Raw genomic sequence first — 17,965 nt, forward strand, 5'->3', positions numbered from 1 at the left:
ATGGGTGAACTTTATAAAGAAATCTGGAATATTATCAACACCTTAGCATAGCTCTTTAGCATACGCATCTCCCCAGTAAAGGCTGCTTCACAACTGCAATTCAGATACATTCAAAGCTGGTATTAGAAACAAAGTCAACTTAGCATCCATAGCTGTAGAGTTACACTTCTGCAACTCATTAGTCCTCATGGTTCCATTTTGTAATTAAAATACTTGCAGTTTAAGACTTTACAACAAAGAATGTGCAGTCCTCAGCAGCGTTTCCACTGCTAGTCTATGGAAAACATATGCATGGAAAATGTGCACAGTGCATGGTATACGGCATCTTTGGATAGCTTCAGTGAACATTCAACGCTGTCGGTGAGTTTGAGAACTACAAAAACCATCGACCGTTGACTGTACCTTGAGGTTTATCACAAACCCTCTCAAACGGAAAGACCAAACCTTCAGTTTTTCACATCTGGTTACCATTAACAGGTCATGATTTACCGGTTATATCAAGAGCTACAGAGGTTGAGTTGTTCCAGTTCTTCTACTTTCGCCAAAAATGAATGGGTTTAAAAGAAATGTTTGTTTTCTCCTTAAAAAAAAAAAACACCACAACTTTATACTACAGCAGAATTTCTGCAAAACAAAGTGTCAGAGCAATGCAAGATTTCGTATGGACAGCACAAAAGCAGTAATGTATCCATGCCATATGGTACACTTGAAAACAAATCTGAGCATGGTATACATTCAAAATAGTGGAATCCAGGCCAGATCGGAGGGAAATCTCCTTTCCATTGGGGCTGGCAACTTGAGCTTCACTGGAAACAGCTCTGGAATGTCAGTTCATTTGCTCACGGAACCTGCGCTCGATTGCAGCAGCTGCTGGGCAGGAATGCCGGACCCGAGCCTCCCGCTCCAGCTGCTCCCGCGGCTCACGCTGCTGCGCACGGGGACCGAGCAGGGAGGGCCCCGCCGGGCACCAGGACAACGCACCGCGGGCGCCAGAGCTCCTGCAGCACAGGGCTGCACAGCCCAGGAAGACAAGACGCAAAGCCTGTGCAGGGAACACCATCTTGGGCCACTCTGAAATAGCTCTTTAACACATATACTTCTATATAGGGTCACAGCGGGGCAGCACAGAGACCCGTCCAGGCCCAGGAGAGCACAGGCTCCTGAAGTTATGGCTGTTCCTCCAAGCACACCCTGCACCTTTGTCCGGAGCGCTCTGAAGGAGCGGCGCTGTGTCTTTAGCATCTAATGGCTGCAATCAACATTCATTGCTGTCGGTGGGTTTTCTTTTCTGTCAACTCACTGATCAATGAATGCAAACTGCGGACCAGCCAGCTCGGAGGGCGCAGCCACGCGGCTCGGGCGGCTCCCAGTGCCGCAGCGTTGTGCTCGAGCCGTGTCTGCGTAACTGTGTAAGGCACAGCTGCAGCTCTGCCATCATCTCAAGGAGGTTCAGGACACATCATCCAGCTCCTTCAGGAGCACAGCGCTCTCTGCCACCTGAAGCCCCTGCAACAATCAACATCTCACAGCAGTAACTTCTGGATAAAATAAGTATTTCTTGTAGAAAAGCAGACACTGGAACAAGGCAGACAGCTTTTTTAGGCATACAGACTGTATGAAGCATTCCAGGCACCTGGAGCTTCACCTGCTAATAGGAAATGAAACTTCCTCCTGCCTGGCTTTGGGTTGACAGGGAGGGGAATGGGAGGGGGCGAAGCAGAAAATCTCGTTTCCTCCTCCATTTGCTTATAGGATTATTTTAAAGCAGCCTGTTCAGACATGCTCTGCTCAAACCCCACAACAGCCATCTCCATAAGCTTGCTGTACAGTTCAAGTCAGAACTTACTAATGACTCTTAAATTCCAATAAGGTGAACGTTCAAAATAAATCCCTGTTTGCTTGTTCTTCTAAAAGGCTTAAACTGGTTCAATTCTGTACAGGAGCAGCTTCACAGAGTTCAACAGTTACAAGCTAAACAGACTGAACTCTTTGCAAAACTGGGGCTTTAGAAAAAGATCTCCCCTCTCGTGCAGTCTGCCAGCCACCCAGAGCCATCATTTGTACCGACCCCTCGGGAAGCACCGCAGCGCGATACAGGGATTCACTGCAGCAGCAGGGAGTGAAGAGCCGGGAGCATCCCCACGGGAAAGACAAAGGGGCCGGCACCATTTGCTAATGCACCACGAGCAGAGGCTTCAGCAGCCGCTCCAGAGCTCACATGCTCTGGATGCACAAATAAGCTTAAGAATTCCGTTTTCTACTCTGGTGTGAAAATCCTCAAGTTTTTTTTTTTGCTTTAATCATGTTTGGTAATGAGATGGCAAGGGGAAAAAAAACCTTCCTAGGGGAAAACAGGTTAGCAGACATGTTCAGAATGTTTGAAACTCCATGCTTGGGAAGCTTTACATGTTTCTGGCACCAGCTGTTCACCCTGTACCGGAGATGAGCGGAGCCGCCTGCCCCAGCACCAGCACTGAGCACCAGCACTGAGCACCAGCACTGAGCACCAGCACTGAGCACCAGCACGGCCAGGGCCAGCAGAGCGGAGCCGCCTGCCCCAGCACCAGCACTGAGCACCAGCACGGCCAGGGCCAGCACTGCAGAGCTGGGCTGGGAACCCCCAGCCGTGGGTCCCTGTGCCCGCAGCCCGGCTGCTGCGGCTCCGCCTGCCCACCAGCACTGAGGGTTGATCAAAGACAGGGAGACATCAAAAGAACTCAAGGAGCTCAGTTTATTTAGTTTATCAAAAGTTTATATAAATATCTTCATAGGGAACAGAGGTTCAACAAGCATTTTTCAGTTTGGCAAAAGAGAGAGCGACAAGAAAGCTGTAGCTAGACAAATTGAGGCTAGCAATAATACACAATTAAGGGAAAAAAAGGGTCATTCAGTTCATGTTAGATTGCCTTGCTTTTAGTATTTGTCAGATACATTGAGATGTGAGAATACTGCGGAAAATTTAGGGTTTAGTACTATTTGATGCATGAGAGGCCTGAATGCAGCAGATCTGAGCCATGTCAGGCTATGAAGGTTCAACAGCATAATAGCCAATATATCTTTATAAACTATACATGTGTCTAAACAGCAACTTAAATGATTCTACATGTGCATGTGAAATTATCTGTTTCCTTATACAAGTGTGAACGGCATGAAAGCCTAGCGAGATGCCTGCCCAAGTGCGCTTCATTAATGAACACCAATAGCTACACACATGTGCAACTCGGGCCTATTTATACATTTGTTACACATGACTGCACTCATTATAAAGGGGAACCATACTTAGAGGAACCACAGTTCGCCAAAACTTCAAAGCTCTCCACTAAAGCACAAGTCCATGAGCAGGACGACAGCAGCGGGAAAGAAAGTGTCCTGCCTCTGGAATGCTTTCAGCAATGCTGAGCAGCTGAGCATTTTTGTAAACGAGTTGTCAGTAGTCTGCCACATTTGAATAATCCAGAGACTTTCCAAAAAGTGACATAAAACTGGCTTTAAATGAGAGTGTGCAGAGCTCGCCCCTCTGAGCACAACTGGTTCCTATGGGTGCCGAACTTCCACGAGTCTGACAAGGACTTGTTGCCATCTAGTGGGTTATAATCGACAGAATGCACTTGGTCCTTTGACACAGCAAATGCCACTAGATGGAGTATCAGGAGTTCTGAATCCGTATTACTTTAGGTGTCCAGCAGCTCAGGTTTTCTAAGTCTCAAGAAGTTCCAGGCCCAGAATTACAGTGCAATTGAAGAGAATTTCCCCAACTGCTTTCAGTTTCATGAGACATCCCAGACTACAGATTTCCAAGTATAATAATGTTACAATATTCTGATGTCAGCATAATCTACCAGCCCCAGGAGTGTCCCACTGTAACATACAGGCATCCCCACAGCTTTCACAGAGGTATCTGGCAGAAAAGCTCCGGCACAACCTCCGTGCTGCTGTCAGTAGCGATGTGCAGAACTGCTCTGGGAGGGAGAGCCGATCAGCGGTGGGTACGCGAATCCTCACCTCCAGGAGTACACGTTAGCTCTAAAACCTCTCAGTCTCTACCGTGAAGTATGAACTAATGTCTTTGAATTATCTCAAAGAGAACATGCACCTCATCACAGAGCAAGAAAGGGGTACTTACTGCCCGTGGGGTTCACAGGAGGGACGGGAGAGGAGGAACTCATCTGCTCCACATCTGCAGCTAATGGGAAAGTGAAAGAGACAGTTGGGATGTGCATGTTACCAAGAAGTCTTTACTTTTGAAAACTTTCATGTACATTTCAACTGAATGTGTGTATCTTGGGTCATCCGAGGAAGATGCTTTGAGAAGCAGTTTAGCAATGTCGTTCTCTCCTCTTTCAAGGTATTTCTATCTCATACATGGTATCTGCTGTTCTGAGCAGTCATATTGGTAGTCTCTAACTTGAGATGGCTTGAGAATATCGATTCAGAACAATGTCCCACACCAAGAAACCCTGAATGTCAGCCTTGAACTGCAAACAGTATGAACTGGAGCGGAGCGTGACTGGGAGCGAAAGGCCGGTCTCCCACCTGTGTGCAGTGCACCTGTGAGAGATCCCTGACCGGAGGAGACGTCCCCTCCCAACGGTTTGCAGAATGCTGGCAGGGGATGTGAAGCCGTGTCAGAAACGAGCGTCTTTAAACACAGACACTCCAAAAGCTTTATTTTCTGACAGCTGAAAGAAGAAACAGAACTACCTTCCTGCGTTTGCCAGTTAAAACCCCAAAGTCAGAACATGATCTGAACCAGATCCCCTCTGCATTTTGAGAAGGATCCAGCTTTCCAGGACCCAAATCAGGAAAGAAGCATCTTCCAGTATTAGTTTTAACTTAACATGAGGTGAAGAAAGAACACGTTCTTTGGGGCTTGGTCTCTCTCAAAAAGCCACATTCACTCTTACCACATCACCACAAGTGCCCAAGTCAAACAAACCAGTCTCCATCTCCATCGTGTTGATGCCAGCAGATACCACATAATTATATGTTACGTAATTCTCACTTTGCTTTAAGACCCAGTAAACACATTCTACAAGTTTACATTCCTCACCACAGAACAGGGTCCCAGAAGTATAAGCGCAGCCCAGAGCCAGGCTTGGCCGCCGCTCCCAGTCCCGCCTTTCGCATTCTCACCGCTCCAGTTCCCGCAGCCCTGCAGCCACTGCTGCTCTGGAAGTGCCAAGCTCTGCTCTAATTAGGCAAACCACAAACAAATGTGAACGCTTTCGCAGACCATTTTCACCGAACGTGGAGAGCAGCCGCAGCACCGCGCTCAGACCCGCTCCATCCTCCTGCCGCACCGAGCAACGTGCCGCCTGATGCTACCGGTGCTGCTGCACAACACCCGCAGCTTTAGTTTAACACGCTGAGTACCCGTGACAAACACAATGGCAGCTTCATCCGGACATGCCATGGGTTATTCCTGTCCTCTAGTGAATTATCAAGACATTTCCTGCCTGGAACATCTAAACATTCATTTACAGTCTCACTTGGCTCTTCCGTGCAGTTCTGCACCAAACGTTCGAAGGCTGCGTGTGCCGTGCAGGCTGCGGCATTCCCGGCACCCTCCAGAACCTTCCGCGGGCCGCTGATCTGCTTACGGGAAAAGCTGGATTTTGTCTTCCCATTTTTGACCTTATTACTATAATCTCCCTAATGTGGGAAGATCCTTCATATGCACTACAGCAATTTCAAATACCTGGAAAGGGTTTATTTTTTTCCTATGTAAAGCTACACGTTTTCCCATATAGTCAAAATAACCTGAGAAGCGCAGCACTGAAGTTACTGTTGTTGCGGGAGCGGTGAGCCGGAGCCCGCGCGCGAGCCGGGAGCGCAGCTCGGCCGCCGGGCCAGATGGCGGCTCAGGGTACCTGCTGCCGGGCAGATGGCCGGAGCGCCGGGCACAGGAGCCCCGCGTGAGCAGCGGCTCCACCTGCAGACATCTGCAACAGCTCGGCAAGCCTGCCAGCCAAATAAACGTGCTGTCCAAAGTGACGCTTCTGAGCGGGAACCATTTAGAGAGCCACTGGAAATTTCAGTCCCGTAGTTTTAATCATTCACCGTAATGCCACCTTAAAGGCTATAGACAGCAAAAGGCTAACAGTATTTCCTAGCTATACTTGGAAAGGATAATTTCAGTTCATGCTCGAAATTATAGATTTTAATTACTATTTCTTACACGTTCGCCAAGACTATGACGCTGCGACACAGCTGCCTGGCTGCTCGAGTGCCAAGCTGACAGTTGCCTCAGTGTCCCGTCCGGTGCTGCTGTGAACCAGCAATGGGGACGCTGCGGGGACACCTCTACATCCCTCTGTGTGCTACTGGCAGATGGGTGTTCGTAATCGATTAATATCAAAATCATACTTCAACTTATTTTTTACCAAGTATATAAAAGCACAAGTACTTATCCTACAACTTGCTTTGAATGGGTGGAATTCTACATTTCTCTCATCCATGTAAATGAATATTAAAAATTTCAAGCAGCTCTTTATTAAACGTGGCAATGCTGGTTTTGTTCTCTTCACATACCCCTGACCCTTTTCATTTCCATCATTATAACGAAACACATTAAACTCCTCCAAACAATTCTACTAAGAGAGGAGATTAGATTAACAACGAGCTAAGATTTTGGAAACGGGCTTGCTCTGAAAGATGAAAAGGACAGAAGTCTGCTCCGCTATGAAGAACAGCTGCTGCCAATACAGCTATTTACCCTCTGACCTCTCCTCTGCCCACTAAGTGAACAGTGCCAATTGTTTTCCTGTATTATACACTGTTTACAAGCCCTGAGTGGCATGAAAGGAATTAATAATTTAGCTCATGGAGCTGATGACCTTTATTGGGGTGCCCCTATTTGCTGAGCAGAAATCAGAGCAAAAATCTCCCTTGAAGCCACAGGGTTTCTTTAAGAGTATCTCGCTTTACAGCCTAATTGGCCACCATAACATAAATCAATTATTTCTCCTGTTTTAAGCAACAATGCTACCTATTCTCAAGCACTCGATCTCTAACTTCCCCTGTATCAAGCCAGGCCTTGTTCTTTGACTTTTACAGCTGTATAGTAAACACGATGGCAAGGACGGCTTGGAGAACTCGGCGGGATTAGGAAGGTTTGGGAACACCAGCAAAAAGAGGTTATGCTATTTTGAACTTCTCTTGACCTTTGACTGCCCTTGTCCCTGCTTATGCTAATTGAAGGGGTATTTGGGCTACTCCTAGAAGTGAACTTAGCCTGAACCTGTGACATAGCATTGGACCTGGAAGATGCTGGTGCAGGAGTTGTGGTACCCGCTCCCCACAGGTATCTGCCATACGGGAAGGGACAGGAGGTAAAACAGGGCCCTGAGCAGATGCAGGGAGACCCATGGTCACCATGAGCAGAACGTGCTGGTTCAGGGAGTTGCATCATCTTGCAGCACTTGTGAGCAGCTGCACATCAGTCACACCAGCAGCTGCTGAAACGCAGCAGTGCTTGCGGGGTTGCAAACGGAAGGACAGCCACATGGTAAATCTCAGTAAGCTGGGTAACATTTGAGTAAAGGCTTTTGAAGTAAGCACGCTAAAAAACAGGAATTCTGACCTTGGAAAAAATGCAGGTAATCTAACATAGGATTATAGACTTCTCCCCTCCAAAGCTAAAACTGACGCATCAGAACTTCAGGTAAGAGATGGTGCTCCATCCTTCAGAGCTTGAAGTAGAATTAGACTTCTATTATCATTGAATAATTCTGGTCGGTCAGACACCGTCTCCCCATGGTAAATCTTCCCAGTTACCTTCCTGTCCCCGTCCCTGGCAACACCTTCCAGCAGATCTGCCCCGTGCTCGTCCAGGCACGGAGAGCAGGCTGGCCAGCCCGCAGCTCCCAGCGCAGCGCGGAGCCAGCGGGGATTCATTACCCCTTATCAGCCCCACTTCACTATAGACACATTCCTCCCCTTTCCCCTACATTGGGTCGGGCTTCTTGTCTCACCCCACTGAAAACACGCGCTGTTTGGAAAGAGGAGTGGGAAGTAAGGTCACCAAATGATAAATATTTTGAATTATTTCCATTGACATGGAAGACAACCACAGTTCCTGCCTACCAGCGTAACTGGAAGGAGACATAGCAGCTTAATGCTCCACATACTTGAAGAGCTATACCTGCACTGTATCCCTCAATAAACAAAATGCCTGTTTACATTCCAGTAAAATTCTGTCGGCATGGTATCTGATTTATTGATGCCATCAAAAGTCACAGGATTCCTGAGATGCCTCCCGAGACACAAAAATCAAAGTAGAGAAGAGATGCGTGTTGCTGTGGTATCAGCTTCACCACAGTTACAGCCTGGACTCCCAGCAGCATCCTGCACTTGTGGAGCTGAGCTGCTGGAGCTCGGCCAGTCCCGGCCCGCACGGGGACCCAGGGACCCGCTCGGAGCCCCCGGCACAGCCAGGTAATTACTCTCCATCTTTTGGTAAGCTCAATAAGCCAAGACTATCAAGCTGCCTCAATCTTTTTGGGCAATTTACAATATTTTAAGAGATCAGCATCAGAGTTTCATGCAGCATTACACTATCAGCATTCCAATGCAGCGCTGTCAGTATTAGATAAGCAGTAAACATAAAAGACCTACTTTCAATTTCCAAAGGACCACATTAGTGCCTTTTGCTACTGCATTACAACAACAGGCACTTACTCATGAACGTTTCCATGTGCTCCACAGGCAGCACGCTCGGCATGCAACGCCCCATTCCACAGGCATGCTGTCTGTGTCCCTAGATGGGACACTTTGCATCTTCTGTACCATTTGGGTTGAATAGGATAGTGCCTACCAGGCAGCCCAGACCACTCTAATATTGAAAGCTCAATTGCATAATCATTTGTGAATCTGGGGAAATTCTGTATTTACTTTTTGATAGCTGATAAAGTGTTGGCCAACACAAGCCATACTACTACAGCAAAATACTGAGTCCACTAGAACAATTTATATTAAATAGAACTGAGAATTTACAAAAGTAGATATTCTGCTGATATTTTTTAGAAGCTAACATCAACCCAGATTAATAGTCATCTACTGATAAATAATAGCACATGATAACCTACAGAATATGCCGGAAATCATGTTGCAGATTAGCCGGTGTTCCCAGAGGTGAGTGGTTCTAGACGCCGAGCAGCACGTCAGGATAGGAACACCGCTGCAAAGGGACCTTTCAGCAAAGCCGGCACCGTGCCCCTGGAACCCAGCAGCTAGTGCACGAGTGGCACTGACACCGGGATCCTGAGAAGCACCGAGAACATGTGTCCGAAAGCTGCTTTTGTCTCTAACCTCACAGCATTTATCTTCAAATCTTAATCAGTGGCAATAACAGCACAGCTAACTAACAGACTCGAGCCCCGCGCTGCCGACGCTCCGAGCGCCCGGCTCGCCGCGCCAGCCGGGCATCAGAGGGCCAACTAGTACTTACTAGAGGATGAATCGTGCTCGGGAGGAGGATCTTGACCAAATCCTAGAATGTGAAAAATAGGCGTAAGCACTACACATTGAAACAAGATTCCTTGTTACCACACATGCACAGAAAGACTGAATTGTCAAAATCAACTCGTGAATGTATAAGCAACATTAAAACAGCATTAAAGGGAAGAAGCTTTCCAATTGCCTAGGTACAGCACATTCCTGTGATGCTCAACTGAAACGAGATGGCTGAGGACACGGAGAGCGAGCGGGAGCTGGGCCGGTGTGCAGTGTGCACTCCAGCAGCGAGGCCCTTCAGAACAAACCAGCGCCCGGGAGCTGCCGCTTGTGAGCAGGGGCTTGTGCTCTCCTGAAAGCCTCGGCGTGCTGAAGCACAGAACACTACAGAGAGCCGGCGATTTCAAATCAAATCGCAAGAAGTCAGGCAGCATTTCATGTGAGGGGCAGTTCAGGCCGATCTAGTCTCGTGTGGGGGCGATGGAAGAGCCCCCGTGCTGCAGTGATACCTGCTGGGGATCCACGTGAGCCCTGTGGCACGCTCATCGGCACAGCCGCGGCACAGGGGGAGCGCGCTGCAGCTGCAGAGCCACAGGCACTAACCTGCTTTTAAACCTGCAGCTTAATCACAATCCCTGTGCTAGGGCTCGTGCTCCTGTTTCTCTGCAGGTGGACACTGCAGCACCATCCAGCACAGCGACCCTTGGGAAAGCACCGCTTGGTGCCACCATCAGGACTGTCCCCTCCGCAAGGCCGTGGCACGGATGGGACCCGACCCATGGGTCAGCCTTTGAGGCTTCGGCCCAGCCAGCCGCAGCAGGACACCACACAGGCACAGCACCCTCAGAAACACAGATCCATACTTTGTTTCTTGGCAGCATTCGCAGCAATAAATACGAAACCAAGCAAGTTGCTGCAGACAATTGGCAGCGTATCAGTTCAGACATCTCCGCTGAATTAATAAAGTAAGAAAACTCCATAAAACAAAGCGGCAGATAAGCGCCCAGCAGCTGTGGCGGCTTCCAGCAGCGATTCAGCCTGTCCTCGCGCCACTCCTGCCGCGCTGGCACCGCGAGGTGGCCGGTCCCCGTGCCAGGCTGCGCAGGGCACAGCTCCACCGCTGCACACACTCTCATTATCTCTGGCAACTGTCTCAACACTTGACATCTTCATACTTAGAAACCACAGACTCTTGAGTTCTCGCCTCATATGTTAACCAGAAAACACTAAGAACCAGCAGCACTCTCACCTCAGCACTCCCTGCTGCTCGCAGCTGGTGATCTGGGTCATCAGCTGCCACACGTGCGCTGTGGAGGGTCCCGCTCCTGCCTGGCCACCTCGGCACTGCCTGGCCCATCCACATCCTCCAGGACTTGCTACGGCCATCGCACCAGCCCAGCGTGGCATTTAAACGTGTATGAATCACCAGTGACAGGGAAGTCAAGACTATTTCTGATGCAGTGCTTCTCAAGTAAAGGGTCAGAAATGCTCTTTCTTGGCAGATAGAGGATGCAGCTGGACAGTAACTGTTGCTCAAAGGTGCTTTGCAGCAGTCAGCTGCATGCCAGGAAAATGCGCATCACGCTGGGCACGGGTCGGGGCCTGACTCACGTTCTCCATGAGGGCAGAGCCTGCGCTGGGACCCGGCCCTTCGCTGCCACCCCCCAGCCCCAGGGACGCCCCGCACTAAAGGCCCTTGGCCACCCCCACCCAGGAGAAACTGCCACTTTCCTGACAGGATTTGTAGAGAAGTGCCAGATTTTTTAAAGTTCCACCATTTGTTTACAGTTTCTGTAGCTACTGAAATAGAAAACAGAGCCAGGTCTGGCACACGGGTTAACGGGGAGCAGCTCCGGACCGCCGGGCACCCCGGCTCCACCGCCACCCACACGTTCCTCAGGCACCACAGAGCCACACGAGCCACAAGCTCAATGCCTCTTCTTTCCTACGATACACACAAGAGATGTTTTCCTGGGGAAAGAATTCTAGCAATCTACTTGCCAATTGTTTTACCATAAGCATTATGGCATTCCTTGTGTAGCAGCTATTGCAGAGGTTTCCACAGAACAAAGTTATAAACAACTCTCTTGTTCCAATCTAGAGCATCTTACTGGGAAATAACTCAAACAACCCCTTCCACTTGCTACAGTAAAATATCCAACAGAGGTTGACAACTACCATTTACTTATTACTGGGCAACCTATATATCTACACATTCCTTTAACAGAAGATAGAAAAAGAGGACAAGCATCCAGAGGGACATTTCTTCCCAAGTATCAGTTTGAAATAGAAGCTATTTCAAACTTTCATGAAGTACAAAATTTTAAAATACCCTGGTGCAGTACTTGCGGCTTCCAGGACACAGGGGACAAAACCTTCACCGATCGGCCACAGAAAGGTAAAGAAAAATCCCAAAGCAAAACATAGATCATCGCTGGAAACAAAATCTTTAGTTCAAGCTCGGGTTGCCTGTACCACATTAAAGCCTCTTCTTTACCGATTGTCTTTTGTAAAAGACAGAGTCCTTTATACCAGGGGTGTAAGTTACTACTTGTGAATAAGCACAAACACTTTTACTCTGTCAACATGAAGGGACATTTTCGGTAGGGCCAGCGATCCCCGTTTCCCACATTGTGTGATTGATGAAGCTCTGTCCCTTAGAAGAGCAGATTGGTTTCCTGGTGCCAGGAAAATGATTGATGAATATTTGGAGCCGTGGGCCTCTCCTCCCGCTGGGTGTCCTTTTCACAGCTCTCCAATGGGCCTGGGGATTTTTTTTCAAGACTAGGAAGTGTCATTTTTATGGATATCATCCTGTGATAGGGACAGTTCACTGAGCAGAGCACTATGTAAATCAAAGTGAAATACTAAAGGTCAGCTCAAGTGTTAAGGTGACAGAGCCACACAGCACGTTCCAGGTAAGCAGGAAAACAGAAGAGGGCAAGGAAAAGCCTCCCAGAGCCGGCGGGCAAAGCAGGAGCGCCGAGCGAGCACCCTCGACTCGCTCCGGCGAACGGCGGCTCTTACACAGCACCGGCACCAAGCGCTCTTCCTCCACTGCGTGAAACACTGCAACAGGCCACGGGCCCGGGCTGCGGGAGCTGGGCTTTTGCTTTTCAGATACACGTGCACACTTTCAAGAGAAAGCTTCAAAGCTCAGCAGAGCATTCTGGCTGGCAAGCACCAACTAAATATCTAATGGAGCAGCAATGATGAGGCTAAGATGTGATTTCCCAGTTCACATGCTGGCTCAGTTTTATGAATCTTCAAACCCATCTCCAAGCATCTTACAGTCAGCACAGACTTTTCAACTCACACGATGTCATTAATAGAATACCAGTTAGCTTTTATGGGCGTTCAAGAAGTTGATTAACCTGGCACCACAAAAAGGCGACCAATGGGGTCCATCGCAAGGCTGCGAGCTGCAGGACAGGATCACGAAACCACGCAACAGCCACAACAGCTGCAACTTCAACCACCTCCTACAGCACCACCAGCAAAAGCTCCTCCTGCTACCACTTTATCTTTGCTGCTGTGTAGAGACTTAAGCTTTCGTGATCATTTTACAGGTGCTTTAAATAAATAGGACATCTAAAGTAACAATATACTTAGGAATAATTCTTGGTAAGTATTGCCAAACAATATAAAGTTGAGTTACAGCTGTGAGACTGAGGGGCTTTTGGAGGACAAGCTGGTGTTCAGCAGAACTTCCAGAGACCAGAAGTTCTTTGCAAATACTTTTACTACAGCCGTGACAGCATCATTTCATCACTTGGCTTCATGACAAGGGCTCCAAACCAATTCCCACCAATAAACACTGTGCTGCTCCGCAGTGCCAGGGTCAGCATTGGCCAAGCGAAACACGCAGCGTGCACAGAGCTGCACGGCACACCGAGCGCCCTCGGGACACGGCCCAGCGCTGCTCCTGCCGCAACGGGAGCGACGTGGTGCCGTACGACAAGAGAACACTGTGATTCAGTCCTAACGGCTTCACAACTCTGGATTAAATTTCCACCAAAAAAATACTTAAAGCTTGCATGGAGTTTGAGCTGAGCGGTGTGTCCAGACCAGCGGTTTGCAGCCGGCCTGGCACGGGAGCCCTGCTTAATTCATCAGGATTTTTCCTGGTGCATCCACAAATGGAAAGAGGGCTTAAAAAAATCCTTCACACTGACCAGATGCTTCTCTAAGGTTAAGTTTCACCACCAATCCAAGCCTAGAACAGGGATGATTAGGCAACGGGAGGTAGACGTGTAACTTATACTCTCTGAAGGCCACAGGTCCACCCTTTGTAAATGAAGCCTCCTTATCGAAGAGCTGCGGTAGAATTGAGACCCTCCAGACACATACTGCTTTTAAGATAAGTTATTGGTAATCATTTACCAATAAAGAACTTCACCAAAGGTAGCCTATCCATAGTGCATTTCCTCTTTCTAACAAAATCTGTGCAGAATCATTTTTATCGATGTATAAAATCTGGACGTCTTCTAATTAGGTAATTAGAGCTGTAATAATTTAGACTAAAGCTAAAGCTCGAAGGGTCCTCTTGCCCCCCAACTTCCCTTTCTCAATTAACTCTGCAAAGTGATAACCACTCCGGCTTAAAGGCTAAAAAAAGGGAAGGATCAAAAGGCCAGTTTAACAGAGCTGGAGGGAAGAATGCGCTGGTGCCCAGCAGCCAGCTGACGAAACCCGGGCCAATTCTCTATGTAAATGACTTCATTAGAATTACCAGATTACACTGCTGAAGGCCCTGTTTAAATAGGCAGTTTATCAGCAGGATAAACTGTGCTCTCATTCTCAGAGAATCCCAGTGTGAATGCATTTGTTCAAAGCTGCCACCACCTAAGAGTCGAACAGTCATTTAATAAAGCGCTTGCACATTCCCCCCAACCAAAAAAAAACCCCACAAATGACTTGGTGGAGACAGGACAGAAAGATGACTATTGCCTCCCAACAATTAAAATCTTCTAGATGGAAAAGTTACCTCATTTTCTATAAACCAGCTTATTTATACCCTGAAAAAATGCTGTTGGTGCAGTGTCACAACACACGCTGCATCTGCTGAACATACACCACCCGGGTTTAGTACAAAAAGGCATAAACCCATCTTCCTGATTAATGATCTACAGAGGCCATCAATACCAAATTCCAGCTTTACACCAAGAGGCATTTTTCCATCTCGCCATCAAATCATATCGAAATACTGAAGTTCCTCCTAAATTACAAGAATTACAAGTCTTTTACTTCCCATCACAGACCCAAGCTCAGAATTCTATTATTTATTATTGTCTATTACTATTTGCAAAAGCAAGAGCCATCTGCATTCAAAAGCCAGTATGAGTCAAAATAACACTGCAGCTTCTTGTTTATTCAGAGACATTTGACTTGGGCAGCATTGCCATTCGACAACTCCATTTGTTTTTCTTCCTAAATCTTCAAAGAAATGTTTATAGCAAGTCAACTAAGACCTAACTATATCAATGAACTCGTCTTTGTTAAGCAAAGGCTTATCTCATCAGATGCAAAGCAATCAAGCATAAAGAGCCACTAAAAACGTCAGTGTGTGCCAGCAGAGTTGGAGGCTGTGGAAAAGGAGGGAGCAAGCAGGGGATTCTTCTTTGCAAACTTCACATTCTCTGTGCTCTTACAACCTTCCTCTTCTCTCTGCTACGGAGCTCATCCAGATTAATCTGCCTCGCTTAAACTCTGCTTATTTTCAAGGAGCACACAATTCAAGTAGTTTCCTGATACTTAAATCTCTCTTCCAATATCATACCACACAAAGATATTCCTTATAACCTCCTTTATCGTGGCTTTAGTTAAAACATAAAATAATTAAAACTGTAAAAGCCATCATGTTTCATTCACAGGGGAAAAAAGATGTCAACAGAAGCTACAAGGAAACTGCTCTTAAGTGGGACCCTGTTGAGAAATAATTGCCAGTAGTGCAGGAAAAATGAACGCCCAATTATTTTAAAGTGAATTAATTTTATTCATTGCCTTTAATTTACACAATGATAAAATATGTTTCTTAGGTGGAAGGGGATGTACTCAAATTGACAAAAGAAAATCATCATCTTGTATTCTAAGCACATCAAATGCCCCTTCAAATAACAAGGCTGTAATTCACCGTAACGGCTGAAATGAAATCATGAAACTGCATTTCAAAGTTATTCTGAGGCTTCTTTCACTAAGACACCAATAAACTTACAGCAGTTTACTCAGGGTTAACACACAAACCACATGCACAGCTGAAGCTCATTAATGATTTTAACATAGCCACCAAGAATATAATGCTAGTTTTTTGTATATATATATATTCATTCTGTATATATGTCACACAATTTTAACTTCTCATAAAGATGCTATACTTCAAGGCAGCAGAAGTGCTATGAACCTTCCTTAAAAAGGGGAAATGGTAAAGACCGTTCATTTTCCATTACCATTTGCAGATATTTTATAAGCCAACAAAGTACTACCCCAACCTTTCTGCTCCTCCCCTGGCTGCTGCAGGCTTTACAGAGACTGAAGGTCACGCAATGGCTCAACACTCTGCCACTATTTCACATTTTTTAAGGCAAAGTAGTAAAAGGCTGTTACATCATTCATTCAAAAGACCAACCGCAGCATCTATCACATGAAGTACCTGCGCAAAACACAACTAATTCCTAAAAGTAATCTGATAAATCAAAACAGATTCACCAAAAATCCCACATCCATGTGGGAAAAACAGTTAATGCAGACCAAGATTAAATGTTGTTGCATTATTAAGGACACCAAAGGAACAGACACCTCTCAAGTCAGAAACTTCAACAAATTTTAAGGACGAAAAGCATAATTTAATTAAGAGAAGATAAATTATTTCTAGCATCCTCACAAAGCGACACAATTCAAAATTACATTTCAGGGTAACTATAGAAATACTCGTTCGTGTAACTGCCAGCACTCTGTATGTATCTCGGTAGTGCTTCTATCCAGCAAATGCCAGCGACATTGCCTGATAAGCCTCTTTTGTCTGAGCAAATCCTTTGTAGAAAAGGGTACCTTGAGATGGTAAAATGCAATTGTAAACCATAAAAATTGGCCGGGACATTCAAGTGCAGATGCAGGCTCTGCATACTGAAGTGTAAAAGCGTCCCAAATGGTGCCCATAAAGCCCCGAGCAGCGCGGCCGGCGCAGCCGCGTCCACCGCCCCGCGCCGGGCGGGCGGCACAGCCCGTGTCAGCGCGGGCACCGCGCACCGAGCGGCCGCCCCGAGCGGCGGCACCGGCACGGAACGGGGCACCGGGCTGCGCGGCAGCGCCCGGCCCGCAACGCACACGGGTCAGACGGGCACAGCCCCGCTCTTCTGGGGAACGAGGGAAACCGAGCAGGAACAGCCCCGCTCCGGGAGGGAACCTGTTACAGCGGAGCACCCCGCGCGTCCCGCAGCGCCGGCCCGGGAGCGGCGGGCAGGGCGGGCAGCACGCGCCGCCCGGCGCGGCCCTTTGTTGTGCCCCACGGCCGAGAAAAGTTGCGGCCGCCGGGAGCCCCGCGGCCCCGCCGGGAACCCCGCGGACGCGACCGAGCGCCGGCCGCGCCGGGGAGGGCGAGGCGGCGGAGCGGAGGCGGGCGCAGCCCCCGGGACCGCCGGCACCGCGCCGCGGCACGGCCCGCGCCACACGGCCCCCGCGCCCCCGGCCCCGAGGGGCGCCCGCGGCCGGGCCGGACCCCGCGCTCCACTCACCGTTGCGGGGCGGCCCCTTGGAGGCTGCGCGGGGCTCCGGGAGCTCTGCGGGCGGCTCCAGCTCCATGGCGGCGCCGGGGCCGCGCCGGGGCGCGGCGGGTCTCAGGGGTCCCGGCGGCCGCGCTGCCCCATGGCCGCTCGGGCGCTGCTGACAGCCAGAGCCGCCGCTGCGGCCGCCGCGCTCGGGCCGGGCGCCCCGCCCTCCCGCGGGGCACGACGGGAAGCGTAGTCCCCCGCGCCGCCCGGATGTACCCGCGGAGCCGCCGCGCCCCGCCGGCCCCGCCCCCCAGGCCCGGCAGGCCCCGCCCCCCGGTGCGGCCCCGCCCCCGGCCCGGCCGTGCGGTGGGGCCGGTCCCGGCCGGTCCGAGCGCCCCGGGCACCGCCCCGCTGGGCTCCGCCCGGCTCCCGTCGGGCTCGGCCGGGCCGGGGCACCGGGACTGGCGGGGCGCTAGGGGGCACCCGCCGCCCGAGCCCGGAGCGCTGCCCGCGTCACGGGGCGACCCCAGCGCGGCACCGGGCATCCCGAGAGAGGGAATCGCCCGGGGCACCCGCCTCGACCGAGGACGGGATCAGCCAGCCCGGGAAAGGAGTACCGGGCAGCCCGGGGAGGGAGCGGGCAGCCCCGGCACGGGGCATCGGGCAGCCCGGGATACCGGAAAGCCCTGTCCGGGCCAGCAGCCGGCCCCGGTACAGGGAACGGCCGGAGGGCCCCGGGCGGGCACCAGCCAGCTTCTCACGGGCAGGACCGCGCCGCCCCCGCGGCGCCGTTCGCGGGGCCGGTG

The 17,965-nt window shown here is 49.6% G+C and overlaps 1 protein-coding gene across 4 annotated transcripts in view; it reads right to left on the bottom strand.

The window, feature by feature from the left end:
- The window catches only part of NR6A1 (nuclear receptor subfamily 6 group A member 1), a 67,860-nt gene extending 50,498 nt beyond the window's left edge, over positions 1 to 17,362 (bottom strand). For 2 of the 4 annotated variants that reach the window (XM_082067942.1, XM_082067941.1), the window contains exons 1-2: positions 17,184 to 17,362; positions 4,124 to 4,183 (exon numbers count right to left, since the gene is read on the bottom strand). In XM_082067942.1, the coding sequence (XP_081924068.1) occupies positions 4,124 to 4,183; positions 17,184 to 17,250 (127 nt within the window). In that variant the 5' untranslated portion in view covers positions 17,251 to 17,362. Of the gene's footprint in view, positions 1 to 4,123; positions 4,184 to 9,448; positions 9,491 to 17,183 lie in introns of all 4 variants that reach the window. The other 2 variants (XM_082067944.1, XM_082067943.1) reach the window with 2 other exon arrangements.
- Between the last annotated feature and the right edge of the window lie 603 nt (positions 17,363 to 17,965).

The sequence above is a fragment of the Streptopelia decaocto genome (genome assembly GCF_964273445.1).
Source record: "Streptopelia decaocto genome assembly, chromosome: 17".
NCBI lineage: Eukaryota > Metazoa > Chordata > Aves > Columbiformes > Columbidae > Streptopelia > Streptopelia decaocto.